This window comes from Hydra vulgaris, chromosome 06, assembly GCF_038396675.1.
Source record: "Hydra vulgaris chromosome 06, alternate assembly HydraT2T_AEP".
NCBI classification, from domain to species: domain Eukaryota; kingdom Metazoa; phylum Cnidaria; class Hydrozoa; order Anthoathecata; family Hydridae; genus Hydra; species Hydra vulgaris.
In genome coordinates, this window is record NC_088925.1 from 30,328,537 (window position 1) to 30,355,155 (window position 26,619).

Genomic DNA, 26,619 nt, shown 5'->3' on the forward strand with positions numbered 1-26,619 from the left:
ATTGCAGTTCAGTTTACTTAAAAATTTTAAGTATAGTATATTGATGTTTGCAAAGAAGCATATAAATTATTTTTTAATATAAAACTAATTTTTTTAAACTTTGTTGTATAGATGTTTGCTGCTTATCCATTCCTATAGAAACAATATATATAAACAAATATGTTATTTGTTTATGTATATTGTTTATAAAATGTAAAAAATCCACTTATTTAACGTTTTATTTAGGATCGTATGTAATGTAAATAAACTTTTTAAATTATTACAAGTCTTTTTGCTCAAGCTGTTTTGTTTTGATTTTTTGTATGTATGTTATTATATTTAAAAAAACTGACAAGATTGAAAAAACACGAAACATGTTGTCTCATCCAAGTGGAAAATTTGAAACTTCAATTTTAGATTTGCCACTCTCTCAATAATTTTTGATTGCTAAAATTATGTCATCTGTTTCTTAGACCATTGAAAATGATATTCGAGGCTTTTTCGTAAATCATTGAAGCAATTTTTTTGTGTATGTGGCGTCACTTTGTGGCAAAAAACTAAAAAACAAACTTGAAATAAGGTTTTATTTAAACTTTTTAGGAATACTTCTTCTATTAAAAGTATATGAAATATATTTTTATGGAATATAATAAAGACAATAACTATTTATTTATTACTTTTGTAATAAATACAAACTTTTATCTGTTAAATGATATATCTGTACCAGTTTTATATCTTTTTGTGCAATTGTATGCAATATAATTAAGGTACTTTAATAGAATTAGACAACTTTTTTCTTAAAATACAGTAATTACAAATATAGTTAACATAAATTACAAATATAGGTTAAATGAAGACAAAATAATATAACTTTTTTTTTTATACTAATAAATCAGATAATTTTTATTAACATAAAACAAAACAGAACTAACTCAATGGGATCCAGAATTATAGGGTTGCCATCCTTTAATGTCTTTTTTTAATATAAACTCTTTTCTTAGACCTCTTTACTCTTCTTTTAAAATATTAGATGACTATTTACAATAAATTAAAGCTCTGTTATGGACACATTTAATGCATTTAAAAAAAGAAAAAACTTTCATGTGGAATATTAAACCAAAAACATTTCCAATGCAATTAATACCATTATTGAAACTTATGATGGCAGAACACACACCAATTGTAAGTACTTTTTTGCTACAATAAGTAGATTTGGGACAGCATGTCCAAATGGTTCCATTTAAACACTCATTCACATTTTGCATTTGGCCATGGAGGCAGGGGTGCCGCCAGCATTTTGGTCTTTGAGATAGCTAACTTCCAGACATGGAGCAAACTCTTAACATTTATATGTTTATACTTATGTCAAATAAGGATGCTTTGCAAAAAATTGCAATGATTTGGAGCTTGGGAACGAAAGAGCCCCAAAATTTTGTCCCCCCTCCCCCTCTCCAAACATGAGAGCAACAAGTTGGTGAAATATTTTTTTTACTATTTTCAACTACTTATATTCATCGATAAATTTTATAGTATTTTAAATTAAAGTAAGAAGAAGTAAAATTATAAGAAGGAGATTATATATATAATAAATAAAAAAATATATATATAATAAATAAAAATTATTATACATATATATTATTCTAGCAAGAGTATTGACTTAATTTTTGAAAAAACTTTTTTTTTTCAGTTATGCTAAGTGCATAAAGAATACTTGAAAACAAATTAGGATGGAATTGCACTTGAAATAGCTTGCAATAGAGGTGTTATAATTCCATAACATGGTTGCTAAGGGCATTGTTAAGAGTAAAAATCTATACCAACATTAAGATAAATTGAAATAACCTTAATTTCTTTTTTTTTTTCAAATTTTGAGGACAAATTAAGATTCTGTGATAAATTTTGATCTTAAAGCAACCCTAATTTAAAAAATGAAAATTTTAAGATTTTCGTCTTTTTAATTGTATAGAAATACCTTAAAATTAATCAAAAAATGCTAGTTAAATGCAAGAGGAAACTTGACTTATAAAAGTTTATTTTCTCACAAACTGATGTCAAAAATGCACAAAATTTTTTTGGCTTAACTTTTAAACAAAATATTTCGATTTATTATCTATTGAACAAATTAAGATTCTGTGATAAATTTTGATCTTAAAGCAATCCTAATTTAAAAAATGAAAATTTTAAGATTTTCACCCTTTTAGTTGTATAGAGTTTTAATTGTATATTTTAATTGTAAGGGAGAGTGGGGCACAGCTGAACAAAAATTGTTAAATTTTGATTTACTAAAATTTTTCTGTTTGTAACTTTACTCCAAAGTTTAATACAAACAAAACTATCTTTGGTGGGATTAAATTATGTCCAAGAAAGATAAAAACAGTTGTATTTTGTTGGTGACATGCATTATAACAAAACTCGCAAAATTGTTCAGCTGTGCCCCGTGGTGGGTACAGTTAAAACAGGGATGGGGCACACTTGAACTTAGCATTTTCTACAATTGATTCCCATGACATATTAGGCCCAGTAAAACAATAAAAAGCAAGAACAAATGCAGTCGGTAAAAAATTTGAGCATTAATACTAAATAAACCAAACATCTTAAATGCACGATACTTATCTAGCAGGCGAAAGAACATACAGCTATAAAATTACTATAAAATACAGCTATAAAGCTTCCAATTTTTTTTTGTCTTGGCATTTGTTTTATCTTCTTATTATTACCGTCCATGCTCAGCTTCCGTTCGCTGGATAAAGATCTTGCTTGAATAGCCTTCTCCAATGCTTTTTTCTCCAGTGTGTCTGTGAGAATTCTGGTGGAACCTTTTTTCCTTCCTCCACTGGTCTTTCATGGTGCTGCTTTTGGAAAAGGCCTGACCTCAGCCCGACTGACGATCCCAGTAGGTGCAGACTGAACTGGAGGTGCTGACTGAACTGATGTAGGCGGTGCAGACTAAACTGCAGGTGCCGACTGGACTGATGAAGACGGTGCAGATTCAGCTTCAAATTCAATATCTCTCTGCAATGTGCTGTGGTCTGCTGTATCAGGTCTGACTTCACAGCTGTTTCTGCTTTCTACAAGATTTTCTCTGTCTGTTACATATGATAATAGAAACTCGTTACTGTCAAAAATATCACAATTAAAAGGATAAATCCCTGACACTCTAGAAGCAATATTTACAGCAGCAAATGCCAGTGGGAAAGCCTGTCCAACTAACTCTGTGATTTCATAAACAGTTATCGGCTGGCCTGGATGATTTGTCATATAGCCTGCACAAGCATTGTTAGAAAATTGTTTAAAGGGTCCATAGACGGACCTGTCGAGAGGCTGTAGTTTATGGCTACAATGCGGCGGGAAAGTGATAAGTACAACGCCACTGTCTTGAGCTAGATTTAGTGAAGCTATTGATATATGGCTTTCATGATTGTCCATAATCAGCAGCACCGGTTCTTCTTTTGAGCACTTGACATGTTTGATAAAGTGTTTCATGTACAGTTCCCAGTTTTCAGCTGTCATCCACCCTGAAGGATGCGAAAGACCTAAACTTCCCGGGGGAGCATTCTTTGGATTCTTAAAGTCTTTGGATCTTAAATATCTTTGGATTCTTAAAGTAGACACGTGGGAAGATGAATACTGGTGGTATGAAGTTTCCAATTGCATTAACTGTGCAGCATACAGTAACGAGAGTACCACGTTCTGCCGATGTTACTTGACCAACCTGTTTTGCTCCCCTTTCTGCAATGACCTTGCCAGGTGAATGGACAGTTGTGACACCAGTTTCCTCGACATTAAAGATTTGATGAGGCTGGAACTTATCTTGCTGACAGACGTCAATTAGATTGTCAAAAAACGCACCAACATTTGTTCTGTTAACACTAGTAGCTCTTGACAAGCTTGTTGCTTGTGGTGATCGAAGGGATAAAGTCACATGACGACGCATAAACCCCCATAGCCAGTCTTTGCTAGCGGTTTGTTCCAGTATCCAATTGTTTGGAACAACTTTGTTGTTTGCCTGTGCGAATTCAAAAGCCAGAGAACGAACTTCTTTCATTGACAAACCATGGTGAAGTCTGGACAACGTAAGTAAATATTCAACCAACAACTGCTCATCATCATTACTGAAAACCTGCCCACATGAATAATTTGGTTCAAAAAGAATGACAGTGTCACTCTCAGTGTTCTTAAACTTCCTTACATAACCAGATAGCGTAGACTTTGCAATTCCATAGTGACTGGCAGCCTGACACAATGACATGTCTCGGTTGACGACAGCTTTGGATGCGGCAAAATATCTGCACCGCTGGTTTTTCCAACATCTGTCTTGTGAACCCTGGATTGAACCATATTGAGATTTACCTGCAAAGTAAACAAGTAATGTATATGTGTGTGTCAAGCAAACAAGTAAAGATATATATACATACATACATATATATATATATATATATATATATATATATATATATATATATATATATATATATATATATATATATATATATATATATATATATATTATATATATATATATATTATATATATATATATATTATATATATATATATATTATATATATATATATATCAAGTAAAAATATACATATATACATATATATATACATATATATATATATATACATATATATATATATATATATACATATATATATATATATATATATATATATATATATATATATATATATATATATATATATACATATATATATATATACATATATATATATACATATTAAATATATATATATGTATATGTATATAAATATATGTATATATATGTATAAATATATATATATAGATATGTATATGTATATAAACATATGTATATATATGTATATAAATATATGTATATATATATATATATATATATGTATATATATATATGTGTATCATCGAGTACAGTTGCATTTTCTAAATACATGAGTTACAAATCTACTGATAAAATCAAAAGTATTCATGATATATCGACAAACTTACCAGAAATCACTATGGTTATTGTATATGAATTGAAAAGTGCTATCTCAATTTGTTTACACCAAGCTACACAACAAAGAATATTTCTCCAAATTTAATTAGAGACTAACATGATCAGCGTAACACTGTGTAACGTCCACAGTTGAGCATAGATACATGAATTGTGTTGATTTTTATGTCTTTGATGGCTTTGTTCAACTGTGCCCTGTGTTCAGCTGTGCCCCACTCTCCCCTACCTTAAAATTAATCAAAAAATATTAGATAAATGCAAAAGGAAACTTGACATGTAAAAGTTTATTTTGCCACAATCTGACGCCAATGCCAAAAAAAATTTGAGGCCGCATCTTTAGTTTTTAATCAAAATCATAAGAATGAATTTTTTTTTATGACTATGTTATAATGGTCTAAGATCTTCTTAGTTCCATTTGTATAGCGTTAGGCACAAACATTTGTAAATGTCTTTAGCATATGTTGAGTTTTTTGGCTTAACTTTTTGGTTTGCATGTATTATATGGAATAATCCTGTATACTATATATATAAAATAAGAAAACTTCAAAATTTCATTTTAAATTTGAGAAATCTTTTTTGCTATATTATTATTTTTTTGCTATAAGTATATAAGCAAGATTGAAAAGTTTCAAAATTTATTATGTTAAAGGGAGGTCTTAAGTGGATTATATCCTGGTCTTAATGAATTGATCATATCTAACTCTTGATTTTTGGTTTTAAATAATTCATTAACTCTGAAGAAAATTTTTGCCATTTTTATATCAATATTTTTTTTCTGTTTCATATTAGTTTATATTGTGTACATACATTAACCGTTGCTTCTTACAAGGTGTTAACAAATTTATAGTTCTGAAAAATACCAAAGAACTTGTTCCAACTTGAGATGATGGTCCAGCTATCAGAGTAGATGTTCTACTATTTAAATCATTGTTTGGAAATACATTATCACAATTTTTATTCAAATATTTTGACAAATTGAGATTGTTACCTACTGTATGCTTGTGTAAATACTCAAATATTTTTGGCAATTTTTAAATGTGGCTTTTTTTTTTTTTTTTTACATCTTCACTTTCAACAAGGCTGCAAGCAACCACTATAAGAGTTGGAAATTACTGGAAGAGAAAAGATGAAGATTTTGAGCAAGATAACGATTGACAGACGACTTAAAAGATTGTGAGTTATATGAATCAGGAAAGTAAGATGAATGAAGTGAATTCCAAAGAAATGATGTTCGAGAAAAAAAACTTGACAAATAAGAGTTTTTGGAGCACTTAGGAACAGTCACAGAAAAAATATGAGACTTAATTGAATGACGAGTAACACAAGAATGAATTTTAGTAGATGGCACAAGAGATGCTAGCTCTTTAGAGCAGTGCCCATTATAGTATTTGTAGAAAAGAGAAAGAGAAGCAGCGTTACAACAATGTGATAATGGTTAGAGTTTGACTGCAAGAACAGGTCTAACTATGTTTACAAATGCGTTTTTGCACCTTGTCTAAAAGAGAAAGGGTATCATTAGAAGATCTGCCCCAGATATCACAACAGTATTCTGTACAAGGCCAGATTTGAGATTTATAGAGAATAGAATCGGGAGTAAGAGAGTGTCAAGCTCGATAAAGACATGCAACCTTAGAAGATGCTAATTTTCCAATGGATTTGATATACAATGGATTTGACAGCCAAGTAAGAGTTAATCCTAGAAGGTGAAGAGTAGATGACTCATTGAGTACATTACCAACTATAAATATAGGAAGATCTAAATTATTGCGCTTACGATTAGCTGAGAAAAATTGGGTCTTATCTGAATTAAAGTTCACTAGCCACTGTGAACCCCATGCTGTAGCAGAAGTGAGACCTTTTTCAAACTCAAATGCCCCCTCAATCAGAGAGTGTTGGCTTCTTATCATGACAAGAATAAATGGTAGTATCATCAGCAAACAATGCCACCTTTAATGTAAATTAAAAAGAGTATAGGGCCAAGGATTGAACCTTGAGGAACCCCTAAAGTTACAGGATATGAAGAAAAGTGCTGTCCATCAAGGACAACTTTGATACTATGGGTGGAAAGAAAGGACTCAATCTTAAAGATGTTACCAGATACACTGTAAAAAAAAGCTTATGGAGAAGACTAGCATGCCAAACTTTATCAAAAGCTTTAAAAATGTCAAGAGCTATGGCCTTAACCTCTCCACCTTTATCTAATGCACTATAAAAGCTATCGGTTATTACTGTTAGCAAATCAGCCGTAGAATGAGAAGATCAAAATCCATATTGATGATCACAAAATAAGTTATTAGATTCAAGATGAGAGATTACATGTTTGTTAATTAAAGATTCAAAAACCTTGCTAATGATAGGAAGAAGACTAATGGGATGGTAGTTAGACGAATCAGATCACTCTCCAGAATTTTTGAAAATAGGGAAAACAGATGACGTTTTCTAGCACGCTAGAAAACAAGACTCTGATAAACACTTGTTAAATAGTTTTGAAAGTATGGATGACAGCTCCGGAGAACACTTCTGCAAGACTACAACAAGTATGTTGTCTGGACCACAAGCTATAGAAGAGTTTAAGCAGGAAATCACTTTTGATACAGTAGATGGAGTGATACGAATTTCAAGCAATGGATCAACCTGTTTGACGGCTATATCTGGTAGAACGCAACTAGTGAATTGAAGAGATATTGATGAAAAGTTCTTAGCAAACAATTCAGTTTTGTCTTTAGGTGAGATGACAAAGTCTGAACCATATAAGAGAGGTGGAATTACAGATTTGCTCTTATTATTGATACTGTTAAAGATTCTCCAGAAGTCTCAAGAGTATAATTTTTGTGATGAAATATGAGATTTTATGACCTGAGAATAGCGAGCTTTGGCACTAGACAAAACCTTTTTACTAGCAGTAGTAAACAGATATCTGTTTTCTGGAGAATTGTTTTGCTGATAGATATGGAAGTAACGGTTTCGATACGAAATTGCAGTAGCACAATGTGAGGAAAACCATCAAGAGGCTTGACCTGGAATCTTCGAGAGTAATTATAAGATTCCATGCCAGCCTGAATTCACGAAGTTATGTAAGAAGTTGAGGGCCTTAACGCCAGCAGAGTCACTGACACTAGAACCAAGCTATTCAGTGTGATGGGCATTAAAGTCACCAACAACAACGATATTGGCTGATAAATAAAGAGAGAGGGCTTAGTCAATTTGATCAGAAATATCATCGTAAAGAGTGCAGTCTGGAGATGAAGGAGAGCATTTTAGAACAAAGAGAAAGACGATAGAGTGAAGTGGTGCTAAACGTAAGCACATAAAAGAATAGTCTGTGGATTCAAACCTAGTTTCCCAACAAATGGGTGGATTCTTATGGATATAAGAATCCACCCATTTGTTGGGAAAGCTGTAACAAATGGCTCCAAATGTGGCCTCAGCAATGTACACCAAATGTACGAACAGGGACACCATCCATGCGTAACATGGCACTGTTAGTACTTTGATATTTTTCAGCTGTTAATGGAATCAGCCTCTCTGAGAGCTACCACTGAGATCCGGAAGCCTGACTACCAGCCGGCCTCAGAACCATAATACTGAGTTTTAGAGCTGTACCCTCATTAGGAGATAATAGAATGAGTTGCCTAGTCATAAAAACAGAGACTCAAGCAAAACCCATGCATTGAGTCGAGTAGATCCAGCATTCAACATCCTAAACTAGAAACAATGTATTAAAAATAGATCTGCGCCAGCCTAATAGATAAAGAAGGGGTGCAAGGCTGGTCAACAGATAGAATCTGTTTACCCCTTAAGTCTTTGCCTAGGAGGCCTTCTACAAGACAGTAGCCAGATGCCTTTAACATCTGCCCAAGATGAGTATTTTTATTTGACTATTAAATACATAAAATTTTCTGTATTCAAGTTTATCAATACCATGAATAAAAATAGCTAATGGAGCAGTTTGTTATATATTGGTTGATTTATCAATAGCTATCAAATAATACTGAAATCTTTAATTCTTTTAGCCAATGATAAACTCAAGTTGTCAGCAATACCACCTGTTCTTTGTGTAATTGATTATCTTAAAAAAAAGATATTGAAAATTTTAAAATTTTTAGGGCAAATATTTTTGAAACAATTTAAAGAGATTTTTTAATAGTTTCCCCATAATTGAATGTTTTACAATTTTCAACTTAAAAGAAGGCTTACTTCATAGCTAGCAAAAGTAGCATTTTCTGTTTAATTAAAACTTTTACTGTACCTAGTTGACAAACTGATTATAATTTTTTGAATGTTTTGAATCATAGTGCCTTTTTTAATTATATTGATACTTCACTGAATTAGATTCATTCAAGCATACTGACACTGAATTAATTCACCAAAAGAGCATTTTGTTTGGCATTCATTGTTAAATACACTCTTAAACATACATTGCGTAGCATTGATGTTGTGTTGAGAGTTCCGGCTTCTTGTAGCTGGCTCTGGCCATATATTCATGCTTGGTAAGTAAGGAGGTGTGAACTGCCTGGTTAAATCCTGGTCTCCATGGTGCTCTATGATTATAACTATTTCTTAAAGCGCCAATATAACCTCTAAATAAATAAAACACAACATTCTGCTTGTCGATTTTTCGTTGTTTTGAAGAAGATGCCATTTTTATTAAATTCACAAATTTTAAATAATAATTACAAATAAATTTTCAAAATTAAAAGATTATCTAAAAACTAAAACTAAGATAAAGAATTGTAAATATTTTATAAAAAATTTGTAGACTTTACATTTTTTTATAAATTAATCTCTGTTATATTATTAATAAAATTTATATAACTGAAGGGCTGGACAAATGGTAGCTAAGGGTCAGATGCGGCCCATGGGCCTTTTTATGGCCACCCCTGCTCTAAAGTCAACTTGCAATATAACCTCAATATTGTAGTAAACCAAGTCAAGCGTAAAAAGTGCTATAAGGTTTTGGGTGAAGCTTCAACAAGTCAAAATAGTGAATGGTATCTGCGCAAAAATTTAAAATGCAAGGTTTGGCTTTGTCAAACATGCATACAAAAGTAATACATTAAAGGCACCATGTTTTATTGCAACAAAAAATAGATGTTGAGCTGCACGAGTAACAGCTCAAAATCCCAAGACTTTCAACAACTCATCATCATCTTAAGAATGAAATTTTCACAATTTAGTTGTTTTTGTTTTTCTTTTTGGTGGTATTTTTAATTAAATGCTCTTTTAATTACCCGTTGACTTGCATATTTCGTTCTCCCGATATGTAAGTGCTTTTTATTTTTTTTATTTTGGCGTTAAATAAAGTTATTTTGGTAACTAAAATAAATTTTAATTTGATTTGTATATATTTATATACAGCTCAAAATTTTCTGTAAAAAATGTTCTTTAAAATCTTTTTTCTGTAAAAAAAATTAAAACTCTTAACTATTTCATTTGACCCCATTTTACTCTGTTGTTCTGTACTTAGTAATTCCTTAAAGTAATTTAATTTAGTATTTTTGACGAGTTCAGTTGTTATTATGTTTGTCTAGTATGCTTCACATTTTTTTTTTTTATTTCAAGGAATATATTGTAATGTTTGATATAATATAATGTAATATTTGATATAAATTAATGTAATATTTAATATAATATAATGTAATATTAAATGTAATATAATGTACTATCCCATATAATATAATGTAATATTTGGTATAATATAATGTTATTTAATTAATTCAGTTTTTCATTTAGTTAAGTTTGATACTTGGTTGATTTTGCTTTCTATTTGGTTGGTTCAGATTTTTATTTGGTTGGTTTTTAGTTGGTTTGTGTTTAAGTTAGTTAAGGTTTTTATTTGGTTCAGTATTTTAGTTGTTCACTACTTTACTTAGTTCAGTGTTTTAGTTAATTCAGTATTTTAGTTGGTTCGGTATTTTACTTAGTTCAGTATTTTAGTCGATTCAGTATTTTAGTTGGTTCAGTCTATTACTATTATCTTTATAAAATTTCAGGGAATGGTAGCATGTTATCCTGGAAATGGATCTCATTACAAGTGTCATGTTGACAATGCTAGAAAAGATGGCCGGATCATAACATGTTTGTATTATCTCAATGAACAATGGGATTGTGAAGTACTTAAATTACATAATGTTTCTAGTAATGATTAATATTATTACTTCGTTCATCAGGACAGCATATTTTCTTTTTAATCTAGAATCTTTAGCATAATTTTGTAACATACTTGTTTATTAAATTATTTGTTACCTATAACATTTTTGGTTATTTATTTTGTTATTTTAGCATTTTAAGTATTTTTATGTAAAAAAAAGTTGACTTTTTGACATTTTTATTTGTTCCTAAATTTTACTGACTGTAAAAGTAGAAAAACAAAACAGTTTTAAGAGTTAAAAAATTAAAAAAGGTATTTTTTCAAATGAGCACACATTATTTTTTCATTTTTTTTTAATGATTACAAGCTTAAATGTTACTCAAATATATTTAAGGTAAAAGATGTTCATCATGGTTTATGTTTATTATGTTATGTTTGTTATTGTATAAAACACCATATAATTTTATGACATAGTTGGATTTGCAGGTTTGCAAGATATGAACTTTCATTAAAGCAACTTTCATTAAAGCAACTTTCATTAAAGCCAAAAAAACTTTTTTTTATTTCAATAAACTGTTTATATTTAAGTTGTCATTTTAAAACCTCTTCCTGGCATTAACCTGTTTTGCAGATCTGAGTATTTTTGTTATTATTACTAGGAAGATTACCATCCAAAGTTTATAAACTTCTTATATGCTTACTTACAATTGAATTGGAGTATCATAGTTTTTATTCCCAAAACTAAATGAAGAATATTTTGAGACAAAATTAATAACTAATTTAATATTAGTGCTATATTGGCTAATTTTTACATGATACCAAATTGAGTGCTAGTATGAGGTCTGCATTTCTTATAAAGACCTTGATAACCTTATAGGACCTGCTTATCTACAATTGAATCGGGGGATCCATGCCTTCCCAGGAGGTCAGTGCAATTTTCCGTCCAGTTTGCCGACGAAAAAGTTTTTTATTTAGACAACTTGGTCATGGCCATTTGCAAATTTTATATATTAAGTGTTTTAATACTTTGCGGCAATAACTAAGTTTTAAAAGCGAAGAAAGCGAAACTAGCAAAATAAGAATTTAAATTAAATTTAAATAGGAAAAAATAAATTAATAATTTGAATAATTTGTGTACTGTTTTTACTTTCACTTTGCACCATTAGCATATTTGGATAAGATGTTTATTTCATACATGAATTGGCCATGGTTCAAATTCCAGTACTATCCAAGTTTTCATTTCATCTCTTAAATCCCACTGCTCATATATTTGCTTTGTAATAATTTATCTTTTTTGTAGATAAAAAATCTTGCGGTTGTATGTTTTTGAATGATATCTCTTCACATTCAGATTTTTTATACCATTTAAACCTCAGTATTGTAAAAAAAAATCTTTGAAATACTAAATTTGGCCCTCAACAAATTCAAGATCAATAAAAATATCAACAAAAACTGTTTCCGCATCATTTATGAACTTTGTTTGTACATCACAAATCTGTTGAAATTAAAATCCTAGCTGCTTGTCCAAGATTTTAATATGACTTTCAAATTTACCATTTTATCTAAAAAACATCAATTTCTGATTTAAATACTGGAAAGCATTACTAGATCATTTGTGAATATTTATGTTTTTGATTAAAATAATTTTGTATTACTAGATAATTAAGTACTCTATTTAGCTAAATTAATAAAATGATGAATTTGTATGAATTAATTGTAATCGAAAACAACAACAAATGCGAGAAGTAATAACTACGATATTATTAATGCATTTAAAATAAATTCTTTATCTTTGGTATCTTCTTTATTTTTAGGTAAATTAAATTTTTTTAAATTGAAATTTAAAAAATAAAGATTCATGTGATTGAAAATAGTAAAATAAGGATGTTCATGTAATTAAAAAGTCCTCTTGACCATGAAATGAGAATATTCTTCTTAAATATTGCTTCTTAACAATATTAAGACACGAAGACTGCAATCGACATCTTTTACAGTTTCCTTTTGCAAATCATTTTGTATCTATAACAACAATGGCATAGGAAGGTCAAGAAAGTTAGGGGGGTTGTTTCCGTTCTGATACCAGTGTATAAAAATAGGGGGAATTATTAATCTGTATCTAAATACAAAAATAATTAAAAAATGTTAAATTAACTTTATCAATTTAGTTTTATTTAAAGTATATAGTTTTTTATAATGAATATCAATAATTAAAACCTTAAATTAATGCAAATTTAAGTAGGGGAGAGTAGCGCACCATGATACATTGGGCACCATGAAACATGTAATTGTAGAGACATCTTAAGAGTTGTGACAACCACTTTCATATGTTGAACCATTTACTATTAGAGCTATGTTTTGAAAAAAAATTATATTATTTGATATCAATTAGGCCTGTCACAGGGGTCGAAATTTTTTTTTTTTTTTTTTTTGATGACAAAGTAATTTAATAGTTATTATAGTTGATAAGTTTCAAGGTATCTTATTCAATGTGTCTATAGGTAAGAAACATTACTTTGTAAACTATAACCCATAGGCTCTTACTTCATTAAACAAAATCATTAAAAAAATAAATTAATATTAAAAATAAAGCAATTGTTTTCTATTAGCAAGTATCGAGTAACTTGATACAGCGTTTGCAAGGGGAGCCTAAAATTATATATAATATTATTATCTTGATTTCTGAAATGTGATTTGGACCATTGAGTTTATTATTTGAGTTATAATTATTAATTTGTTGTCTTTCAGGTAAAAATCTGCCTTTTCTCTGCGTTTTATACTTTTTACTTACTGTTTTAATGATGCTCATAGTTTGTATAAAGGTACCTTATGGGTGGAGTACCTCAATACAAATTTCTAATTTTACTTTAAATAGTCTCACAATTAACCTGTTATAGTTTGGTAATTATTAAATTTAATTTTTAAGGTATAAATTTATGCTAGAATTTATACCAATTGCCTAAAAAAATTTACTAATCTTCCTCTAATGTAGCCAGGATGACAAAACAATAACTTTGCAAAAGATTTTATCAAACTAGAATAAACTTCAATTTTATTAATAAATATAAAACCTTATTAGTTTGATATTGACTTATATATGTATAAATAAACACATGCACACACATAATTGGTGGTACTTATCTTTTAATAATAATTGTTTATATCAGTATATATTATTATAGAATATTATTTTTAGAGAGATGGAGGAATGTTGCGATTGTATACTATGAATGAAAGAGTCAATATTGAACCAATTTTCAATCGTTTATTGCTGTTTTGGTCTGACAAACGTACTCCACATGAAGTTCTTCCATCTTTTAGAAAAAGGTAAATTGATGAAGTTTTTTTTTTAATTGTTAATTTATGGCATTCAACAAAACCATTTTAAACACATGGGTGTTTATAAAAGTATGCAAAAGAACTGTGTGTTTTGTATTAACATATCTTCTTCTGTCAGGTAATATCTCCTATGTGTAAAAAACAAGTTTTTTCAAGAAGAACTTTAAACTGTTCAACTCATTAACTTTAAACAACTCAAAAAAACAATCAACAGACATAAAACTAAAATTAAACAAACAAATTAAACAAGACATAAAATTGAAACAAACATTTATTAATCTTTGAAAGTTTTCAAATTTTATTAGAATGGTATAGAATTTACTGATCTAAGAATTTACCTAGTTTTTACAATTATTTAATTTAAATTAATTGAAAAACTCTGCGAATACCAGTTCATGCAGTATCAACAAGTGATATTTTACCAAAAGGTATACATGTATGAGCACTTAACAAAAAGAAAGTGACATATAGGTGGTATTACCTAAGAGACAACAATATGTTAAGTTCATGGGAAATATTGTTACAATTACTGTATAACAACCTTATCTACTTTTTATCTCACCTTTCATCAATACGATACTAACCTGATATTTTTCTCATAAATAGATTAAGTCATTTCACTTTGCAAATGTCTTGTTAATTAATCATAGTTTTATTTTGGAATGTGGGGTATATTTGTATATATATGTCACAAAACACCCTCTCTTTTTTTAATCCAATTCTTCAACTCTTTTCTTCTATTTCATTTGAGAAATACAGTGTCTTTTTAATGTTAGAGCACAATGTTTGCTTGCACTTTAGAAAGGTTCAATGTCTAATATAGTATTATCTATATTATAAAGTTTATGTTTAACAAATTTGCTGTCTGTATTTATAGCAACAATAGTCTTATAACAATAGTAATATATTATATATGTGTTTGTGTGTGCATGTATTTATAATTTTAAATTTATTATACAAAATAAAGTGCTCAATCATCATGCCCAAGTCATGGTTGTAAAAACTAAAAATAATACCCAATGATTGAATTAAGTAGGGATGTACCGCAATCCCGGCTGGAATTTCTGACTTTCAGGTCATTCTGGTTCCGGCCGAAATTACAATATTTCATTCCTGAATTTATTTTAACCTTTTTTTTCAAGACATGTGACACAGAGTGTGTAAATTAAATTAAAAAAATCATTGTATTACAATGCAATGAAGAACTATAGGTAAACCTAGGTAAAAAAAATATAAGTTTCTAAACAAAAATAATGTATTTTTTTTTGCAAAAATCAATTATGTAAGGATTTCTGAAAGTTTAGAAATATTGTGGTGCAAAAAGAGTTGCTAAGAGTTGGGAAATAAACTAGCTATTTTTTCATCAAAAATATTACCTGTTTCCGGGAATAGTCTCATTTTAAATGTTGCTTAAATTTTAAATAGTAAAAAAATGAGCAGCCGTGGCGCAGTGGTAGCGCACTTACCTTAGACAAAAAGAATCCGTGGTTCAAACCCCAATTCTGGGCAAATTTTGCGACATCAGTTAGGAAGGAGGTGTGAACTTCCTATTAAATGCTTATCTGTGGTGCTCTGTGATAAGACCGTAAGGACTTTTTAGGGCACCTAAATTAAAAATATAAATGTGTGTGTGTGTGTGTGTGTGTGTGTGTGTGTGTGTGTGTGTGTGTGTGTGTGTGTGTATATATATATATATATATATATATATATATGTATATATATATATATATATAAGTTTAATTTTGCTGTGAGCATATATTCAGCAAGAGTGCTCGATGAATGATATCAGAGCTATATAATTGGTTTTTTGACAAGATTAAATAAAAATAACTGCATGATTTTTACTACTAAAAGTTTCATGCGTTTAGCAATCATCAGGTAAAAAATACAATATTTTTTTCGTAAAAAATACAATATTTTTTTCGTAAAAAATTTACTCAATAAACATTGTGGCGTTCAAAAACAATTATAAAACTATATTTATTTGCGAGCGTGGTTTGGTTTTTAATCTTTGGGCTTTTGGTTGTCAAGCAAGAACTTGTTTTCGTGACGGCACTTAGATATAATTTCTGTTTTTTTATTTAATAATTTTTGCGTACCTTTGTATGATATTGTGCAAAGTTTTTCATGAAGGCAAAGCAAGCATTTTTTTGTTACATTGCTGTAGGCGGGGACTTGTTAATTATTGACCAAGTTAATTTTGGTGTTATTTTTAAGTTTTCTTTTATCTGCCATATATACTTTAAAAGGGTGGTTGAATTTTTCATCTTTTTATTTGTTAATGAGTGTTTGTGGTTAGCCCATCTTTTCTTCCATTCACCTTCTGCTAGGCCAATTTTCTGGGGTGTTAGGGGGGTATGTTATACATTTATAAATAACATTAGAGGCTCTAGATTTTCCTATTATAGGGCAGTTTTCTGTCTATGCAATTGCAGGGTGGGTATTCTTTTGGTTTTTCTGAATTAATTTTCTAGTTGTAGCTTTTTATTATACTTTCGATATTTTTGGTGCAGCTATAACTCAATTTGATGGTGTTTCGATTGAATAGTTTTTTTAGGGGTTGGGATGTTGGAAAGTGTTTGTCGATTAGGTTTAGGAAGATACGTCCGACATTTGTAGAAATGGTTTTACTGTACGGGGGGTTAAACCATATTATATTTCTTTTTCTTGTCTTTTTTTCCCTTTTTTTGGGGGGTTATACTTTAAATTAAAATTAGTAAAGCCATTTCTTCTTAGTTCATCTTTGTATTCTGCTATAATAAATTAAATGCTTTTTCATTTGAGGAATTTTGTGATAATCTGTTGTTGGTAGAGATGGGGATTTGCTTTATTATTTGCAGAGGGTGGTTGGAATCAGAGTGGATGTAACGTAGATATTCATTTGGTTTTTTGAAAGGTTGGTAGGAGCTTTTTTCTAAGTTAAAGGATACATCTAAGAAGTTGACTGCGGGTAGGTTTGTTTGGATCTCTATTTTAAAACCGATCATTTTTATTACTCTAATTATGTTTTTTTGTATTCTTTCAATTTGTGATCCAGTTTTTTTTATAGAGTCTAATATATATAGGCCCACCAGTTCACAAATTTTTGCACCGTCAAAACAACCCATTGTGACATCAAAGCAGTTGTGTGCTAAGTTTTTCTTTCATGTTTCGTTTTTAAGCTTAATACAGTTCTTATTTTTTTATTTATAGTATCAAGGTATTTTTTGCTTATGTGACCAAGTTCACTTTTGGCAGAGTTCAATAGACAGCAGGGTTTATTGTTTTGGAATAATTTTAATTTAAAGTATAACCCCCCAAAAAAAGGGAAAAAAAGACAAGAAAAAGAAATATAATATGGTTTAACCCCCCGTACAGTAAAACCATTTCTACAAATGTCGGACGTATCTTCCTAAACCTAATCGACAAACACTTTCCAACATCCCAACCCCTAAATAAACTATTCAATCGAAACACCATCAAATTGAGTTATAGCTGCACCAAAAATATCGAAAGTATAATAAAAAGCTACAACTAGAAAATTAATTCAGAAAAACCAAAAGAATACCCACCCTGCAATTGCATAAAGACAGAAAACTGCCCTATAATAAGAAAATGTAGAGCCTCTAATGTTATTTATAAATGTATAGAATACCCCCCTAACACCCCAGAAAAAGTATATATTGGCCTAGCAGAAGGTGAATGGAAGAAAAGATGGGCTAACCACAAACACTCATTCACAAATAAAAAGATGAAAAATTCAACCACCCTTTCAAAGTATATACAGTGCTGGCAAAAAGTCTTGCAACAAGTCACAATTTTACACAAATCAATGTTTCCGCGCCAGTAGGCTCAGTGTTATTATCTTAATTTTTATCTTTAGGTATAAATATATTTATAAAGACAATTTTGTAGCTTAAACAGTTATTTCAGTGAAAATCATGGCTAAGATTCGGCAGCTTAGTAAAGAAGAAAAAGCATGCATTCAACGTCTTGCTAAAAGTTGTATGTCTCATGCAGACATTGCAACAATTTACATGGTTGAACGCACTACAATTTGGCGTGTTGTAAAGCAGGTTATCCCCCTGTCTCCTAAAAAGAGGTCTGGATGTCCTAGTGTCACTTCACAGCGTACTGACCTCAGGATGGTAACAATGGTCAAGATGAATCCTTCAATAACCTCTGGTGACCTACAGAACAGCATACCAACACTTTCTAATGTCTCAAAGCGCACAATCTGTCACAGACTTTCTGCGGAATTAAACTTACCTGCATGAAGGCCATTTAAGAAGCCATTAGTAACTGAAAAGATGAGAAAAAAGCGCATTGAGTTCTGCAAGAAACATCAAGATTAGACAGAAGAGCAGTGGACACAGGTGATGTTCAGTGATGAGTTCATGTTTCGTCTGTTCTCTGATGTTAAGTTTTTTGTTCGTCGACCTACTAGTTCTAATCCTACCAATCCTAAATACACATGCAAAACTGTGAAGCATTCACCTTCTGTAATGGTGTGGGGTTGTTTTTCTGCTCATGGCCTCGGAGATTTATACTTTTTGCCCAAAGGAGAAACTATGAATGCAAAAAAGTACCTCAACGTTTTGGATGAATCTCTAATCAATTTCATGATTATTCATCTGTGCACAATTTTTCAACATGATTCAGCACCATGCCACACTGCAAAGTCTGTGAAGCAGTGGCTTGGATCAAAAAACATACAGTTGCTTGATTGGCCTGGAAATTCTCCAGATCTCAACCCAATTGAAAATCTTTGGATGTTAATCAAGAAGTGTGTATCTGCTAAGAACTGCAGTTCATTAGATGGTTTAAAAAATGCTATTCATCATGTATGGTGTACAGAAATTACATCAGGACTATGTGAAAATCATGCCAAATCCATGCCCAAACGAATTCGTGCTGTGTTAAAAAACAAAGTATATCCTACCAAATATTAATAGTACATCTGTTTAAAATGATTATACAATGTAATAAAAATAATTGAACTTGTTTTTGGTGAAAAGATGCCTAATACAGTAAATATTTTTGAATAACAAACCTGAATGGAAAAATAGAAAACAAAGAAATAATTTTAAGTATAAATATTATGCTGTTTCAAACTTTCAATAAATAAAATTATAAGAAACAAATAAAAACAACAAATTAGGTTTAAATAAAACAAGAATCAAATTAATGAAATAGTTATATATATATATATATATATATATATATATATATATATATATATATATATATATATATATATATATATATATATATATATATATATATATATATATATATATGTATATATATATATATGTATATATATATATATATGTATATATATATATAAATATATATATATATATATATATATATATATATATATATATATATATATATATATATATTGTAGGTTATAAATATTGCCTGGATGCTGAGTTGCAGGCTTTCACTTTTTATCTTGAAGGTAAAAAATACTTATAATTTTTGTTCCGGCCGGAATTTTATTGACGATTCCGGCCAATTCGGTTCCGGCCGGAATTCAAAATTTCCATTCCGGTACACCTCTAGAATCAAGCGGTTGCAAATTGCGATATCTAGAAAAATATCTGGTCTTCAAAATTTAATGTTATGCTAAATCGTGTACTTTGTTTTCATGGGGCGAATAAATTTAAATTAGCTAGCGAAAAAGTTATAATAACAAAACAAAATAAAATCCTACGACTACAAAAGTAACAACACTATAGTCACTAACTGTGACTATAGTGTTATAAAAGTAATAACACTATAGGACATTTCCATTTCTGAGCTTGGTTTTTTATTTTTCATTGTTTCAACAATTAGAAGCTGTGACTTAAAGCAATATGCATACTATTATGATTTTCTTAAAAAACATTTATTACAAAAATATTTTTATATTTTAGGCTACCTGAATAATTTCAGGTAATACTTTTATCATTTTGTGTGTGTGTTTATGTCGCAGTAGTTTGAAAAATTAAACAATAATTTTCAAAACACAATGCTCTAACTAAAAATATTTGATGACTGCTATTTCTCATCGAAAATATATTAAATATGAGTTGTAGAAATTTTCACTTGAAATACTCACAAGCAAATAATTTTCTTAAAAATATTTACATGAAATCGACAAATTCGTAACTTCCGTGCGTAATCATTCATGAACTGCATTTAAGCGATTGCTGTGACTATGTCATAGTGAAATATGATACAAGTAGAGATGCGTCTAGAAAGAATACAATGGATATTTATATAATATTAAAAACTTCAGGAACTTTTTACTAATACATTTTTTATCTACAGTTTAGCATTTCTAAACTGTTACTAATGGTTCGGAAAAACGCGCGTTAATTTTAAAATCAGTCAATATGTTTTTATTGGTTGATTTTAAAAATAAAGTGTGATATTCCGAATATAAATTTGTTAATTCACTCCTTTAAAACAAAGTAAACGGTTTTGCATAAATTAAAAATTTGAAGACCAGATATTTTTCCGGATATCGCTATTCGCAATCGCCTAATTCAACCCTAGATACCTTTTTACTGCAGCTTGCAGTTTTTTTTGTTTTGGCTTCATTAAAGTACAACTTTGGTGTAAACAGTATTTTATAATTTAAAGAGGATTATAGTAATTAATAAAATGCCAGTGCAAATAAGTTATTTTAATTAATAACTGTATGTAATTTTAAGTATTTAACATTTATATTTTTATAAATTTTTAATATTTTTAATATTTTTAAAATAGCAATATTATATACAATGAGAGCAACTATATAAGACCGCAAAAGTTCTAAACAAAAAGTTTATTTCAATTTCAAAATGTTACAAAAATGTAAACATTATTTTTTCATTTTCGTTTATGAAAAAAAAAATCATGCTTATTTAAATAATTTAAAAATCAATACAAATAATAATTTCTATTATCGACGTTGGTTTCCATAATTATCAATTAATAATATATAAATTGATAATGATAATAATAATAATAATAACAACAACAATAATAATTATATATATATATATATATATATATATATATATATATATATATATATATATATATATATATATATATATATATATATATATATATATATGAAGAAAGTGTTGTGAAAGTGTGAAAGCGTTTATTAGCATTATTCTGCACCAATAACCTTTATTTTTGTTTAAGCTGTTATGTTTACAATTTTCTAGAAAATACTTTAATAAAATCTATATTATTTTGATTTTTTTATTTAGGATTCTGTTTTTACCCTATTTAGTGTTTTTGCTTAATTTTTTTTTTCTGGAAGGTTTGCCATCACATTGTGGTATTTTGATGCAGCAGAAAGAGAAGTTGTCAAACAGGCATACTTTCAGAGTTGTATGACTTTTTCTTTTAGATTATAGGGTGCATTTATAACTGACAATATAGAGTATTAGTAATTAATGTTTTATTATTAGTTGAAAATACAGTGTATTGATAATTGACAATATTGACAATGGTTTGTTTGAAATGATATTGTATATTATTATTTTATTAGTGCAATCTCAATTTGCTTCTTGTGGGAGGGTAAGTGTTCATTTTAATTATTTTTATTTAATATTAGTGAGTTATAAAATCTATCGTTTTAAATTTTAAATTATTAGACTGGAGTAAATTTTTTTTTTCAAGTCTGGGTGGCTACACCTCTTATTCATCAAATTTCCCTGATAATAAAGAAAAGAGATGTCTCCTTAAAACACTACTATATAAATTTTTTAAAGAAAATGTCTTTAACTTTTAATTGCTGTCTAAGAAATACTTTTGTTTTTGTAAATCTTTTTTTTGTTGTTGTTGCAAAAATCTCTTTTATTTGACTTTTCCTGTTTTCGTATTTCACTTTTAACACGGTCTTTAATGTTATAAACAATTCGTTGAATTTTTTTTGGGGGGTTTATATACATGTAAGTATTATTATTGTATATTATAATCTTAAAAGTATAAAACTTATAAGTTAGTTGAAGCTTTAAAGATCTGGTTCAACAAATTCTTTTGTGTTTTATTTTAAGTTATGTAATTGTATCCAAAGGTGTACCTTAGGATACAATTTTTTCAAGAAATTGACATTCCAAACAGACATTTCAAAAGAAAAAAGAAAAAAAAATTATTAATAATGAAAAAAAGAAAATTTTTATTTAATTAGATTTAAAAAAGTTTACACTAAAAAGTATTATGTAGGTTTTTTTTTTTGTTATTTACCTGAGAGAGGCCACTACAGATGAGGAGGCTACTTGTGGTTATAACCCTCTCTCAACTCTATAACTCCGAAACACGAACCTTGACAAACAAGGCCGCTGTGCGGAGAAACAAGTTGAGAGCGGTACTACCAGGGACGTGGTGGGGATCAAACTCGGAACCTCTCGCTTATGAAGCGAGCGCTTTACCACTACAATACTACCGCATATACCGTTTCGGAATGTGTTAGTCATGTGTTATGTTTATAATGATTACCTAATCATTATATACTTATGGCAAGTTTTACAATACTGTTATTAAAAGAAAAATCCAGAGTTTTGTAATAAATCCACAGTCTTCTAATAAATCTCAAATTATCTATATGATCAATAAAATATTCCATGAAAAATCATCATATAACCCCTGGTGACAAAAATTTGGCACATTAAATTTTAAAGAACAATTAAAACTTATGGAAGACCAGGAAACCAAAAATTATGACTGTTAGGAACATCAAACGTCTAAAAGATCCCTTGAACAACAAGTCTTGAATTTCAACAACAAAAAATGTAAAATATAAGCGTTAAAGCAAATTTGAAAAAAAATACTTGTGTGGATTTCCATATCCCCTTGTGGAGTCTTTCAACCTTTTATTGTTTCTGCGCGACTGGCAATTAACCAAAGAGTGTATAAAAACTATTGCATCATCAAAAGATTGATTCCTTTAATTAACAAATATCACTGATGACAATTATGTATTTTGGGCTGGTGTGGCTTCCTTCGTATTATACCATAAGTGTCACCAATTACCTGGATGAAAAAAAAATCAAACCAGAAAAAAAAACCCGGCATGTGTCCCAGAATTATGACCTATTGATGATTTCTGTCCTTCGATCCTTAATTTCAAACCTTAAAGGCTATGTGTAAAAAAAACAATTAGCAGATGCAGAAAATGAAGAACTACCGTAAAAAAGATTTCGTTCTTGTTTAAGAAAAGTTTATAAAAATCTTGTATAGCGTATGTGCGAACATGTATACGCAGTATGTCGTAATCGCAAGAAAGTATTATTTAAATCCCGAAACTAGAAAATAACTATTGTTTACTATTCTGTATTAATTTTTTGTTCATTAAATTTTTTTTTGTGCTATCACTAATTGAGTTTATTTTGTGCCAAATTTTTGTCACCAGGAGTTAAAACTGATTTAAAATGTTTCAAATAACTTTTTTTAAAAATGGAATTCATTGACAATAAATTTTTTTTGTTTTCTTGTCAATGAATTCCTTTTATATATTTAAAATATGCATTAAATTATCTGTTTATTTGAAGTGATTTTTGTTTCATTTACAAAGTATGAATATCTTTACAAAAGATATATATGATGATGTAAAAAATTATCGAGATTATTATGTGTATGGACAAAGGATATTATTATATCTGCAGATAATAATTGTTTACATAAGGTAAAAATATATTTTTTTCGCAAAGGAATTTCGGATCTTTTTTGCTCTGTGTTTCTCGTCATATCCTATTTTTGCAATATCAAACAATTTTTAAACGTCACCTTTAGACGTTACTTCTTTCATCTTGTTGCTTTCTTGTTTTTGTGTTCTGTGTACCTTTCGGTTCAGATAGTCTAACGCAGCTTTGACATATTTCTGACACGTAAATCATTCAGGCGTGTTGATATCCCGGATCTGAATAGATAGCAAGAGCAATCAAGATTTTTCAAAGTAATGCTTTTGTGAAAGGAAAGCTGCCAAAAAATATGTATTCAACTACTCAATACTGCACAAAAAAGTAGTGTAAACCAAAAGACATGTTAATAAAAAATTTGAAAGCATTCCAAACACTAGTTTAATGAAATTTTTACACAAGCTTAAGAAGTGTTTTGAAACGAATATTACATAAAAGCTTTTAAAATACGATACAGTCTAGCTTTGCTTTAGAATCTGGCATATGAACAGCGAAACTGTTGAAAATAACTTGAATACTGTTCTGAAATAAACGTGGTTACTTAAGTTCAACCTCCGGTTATTTCAGTACATCTTTTGGTTGTTTCAGTACAACCTCTGATATTTTGTTTATGTTATGCAGGAGCGCATTTTGCAGTTGAAACATATCAGAATATTTTTTCAATTTTAGGAATCCAATTTCTGAAGTAAGTCTAAATGTTCTATTTTTTTTATAACCGTTTAAATAAATGATCTCATATAAAACGTTCAATAAATCATTTTAATACAAGGTTATTTTAAATCAGCTAGAAAATAAATGTATCACGTTCGATCGTGAAAATGAAAGTAAAGTAAGTAAAACTCGTTTTATAGTAACTTGAAAGTAAATGAAAATCTTATTGCAATTTAGTTTTGAAACATTTTTTACGTAAATCCTCTGCAAAATAAAAATTTTTACGTACTTTATCAAATTAGGGGGATCCATAAAATACGTGACCACTGTTTTAGAACCCTTTTTCCTTGTACGTACCTTTATGTTTTTAAAAACCTTCCTTCTCTTCTGCGTACCTAAGCGTTATTTACTACAAATTTACCCCTCTTTCCCAACTTTAAATTTTTTTAAACATTAAAAAAAAAACTTAAGTTAATTCAACATTCCTCTGTTACAAAACATAATATTGGTTTTTTAAACTCATGAAATTCAATCCTATTTTAAACTCGTGAAATTTTAGGAGAGATAGAAAACGAGAGGTACATAGCTGCATACATATTCGCTGTCTTTAACACCCCTACCCTCTTGTACTCATTTGGACTTTTTTTGTGACCCCCCCCCCTTTTTTTCCTCCTCACCCATATCTGCGTGCGTACTTTATGAAAGTCCTCTTATGTTGTGTTTATTACGCTACGACCCCACAGTTTTAAATAAGTACGTTTTTATGGACCCCAATGTTTTAAAAATCTAAATTTACTCCAGTTTACATTATGAGATTATTTTTTGCGATATTAATAAATGTTATTGATTCAATCTAAAAAGTAGAAGGATAAGGAATTTATTTTGCACGTGTAGGGTGAATCTCAAGCGTCATAAAAAAATGTTCACATAACTCTTATGGTAAGTAGTGACATTTTCATAAGTTGCCTTATCGTTAAGCAACTAATAAAAAGCGTCAGTAAAAAAGTAATGAAGTTATCACGATCTGTAATTACGTCAATCAAAGTAACGTCATTTACGTCAAGTTTTACGTCAATCAAAGTAGTGTACACATGTCTTTACTATTATAAAGTTTATAAACATATTTTGAAAATGTTGCACGTTTTTAATGATTTTCTTTTTGCTGTTTTATTTGGTTAATTTAGTAGATTATTTTGTAAAATCTATTTATTATACTTGTAACCTAATAAATTTTATTGACACAGGCGTTCAATTTTTTAAATATTAAATAGTTTTATTTGCGAACGTGTGAACACTTGCTATTAGTTTTAAAAAAAAGAGTACTATTTAAATTTTAAATAAATACTTTTAAGTCTCCGAGTTTTTCTATTGTAAAAACTTTGTTTAAGTCAATGTCATTAAAAACTATGTACAAACCTTAAAAAGCTTCAATAAAAATTAGGTGAATCTTTGTGAATTTTTCGAAGTTAGCGAGTTTTTATTATTATTACTTGATTTAAGGAAATAAAATCATATGTGGTATCGTTTTTTGTCTTAAAATATTTTAGATATAGTAGTTCACGAATGCATAAAGCATAACATATATATAGTCAATGTATTTTGGTAACATTTCATTTTTTACAAAGGTCTATCTGCATATTTATGTAACTCAAACAAATGATGTTCATAACAATATCATATATTTCCAGAGTAAAAGTGATTTTTTTTAAAATATGCTTTTTTGATTAAAAAGATTCGCATAAATATATTTCTTTAATAAAGAAGAGTCATATAATTATATTTATTTAGTAAAGATTTATATAGATGTATTTGTTCAATAAAGAAAGTTCATATATGTATATATACATGCATACATACATACATACATACATACATACATACTAAAGAGAAGATTCTTAT

At 29.0% G+C, this 26,619-nt stretch overlaps 1 protein-coding gene across 2 annotated transcripts in view; it reads left to right on the plus strand.

Annotated features, from left to right (window-relative positions):
* Window positions 1–25,963, plus strand: part of LOC100209808 (rho GTPase-activating protein gacZ) — a 46,977-nt gene extending 21,014 nt beyond the window's left edge. The window contains exons 3-7 of one of the 2 annotated variants that reach the window (XM_065799825.1): window positions 10,968–11,087; window positions 14,259–14,389; window positions 21,690–21,760; window positions 21,921–21,949; window positions 25,615–25,963. In XM_065799825.1, coding sequence (XP_065655897.1) covers window positions 10,968–11,087; window positions 14,259–14,389; window positions 21,690–21,760; window positions 21,921–21,949; window positions 25,615–25,635 — 372 coding nt within the window. In that variant the 3' untranslated portion in view covers window positions 25,636–25,963. The remainder of the gene's footprint in view (window positions 1–10,967; window positions 11,088–14,258; window positions 14,390–21,689; window positions 21,761–21,920; window positions 21,950–25,614) is intronic. The other variant, XM_065799826.1, reaches the window with a different exon arrangement.
* Window positions 25,964–26,619: the final 656 nt, after the last annotated feature.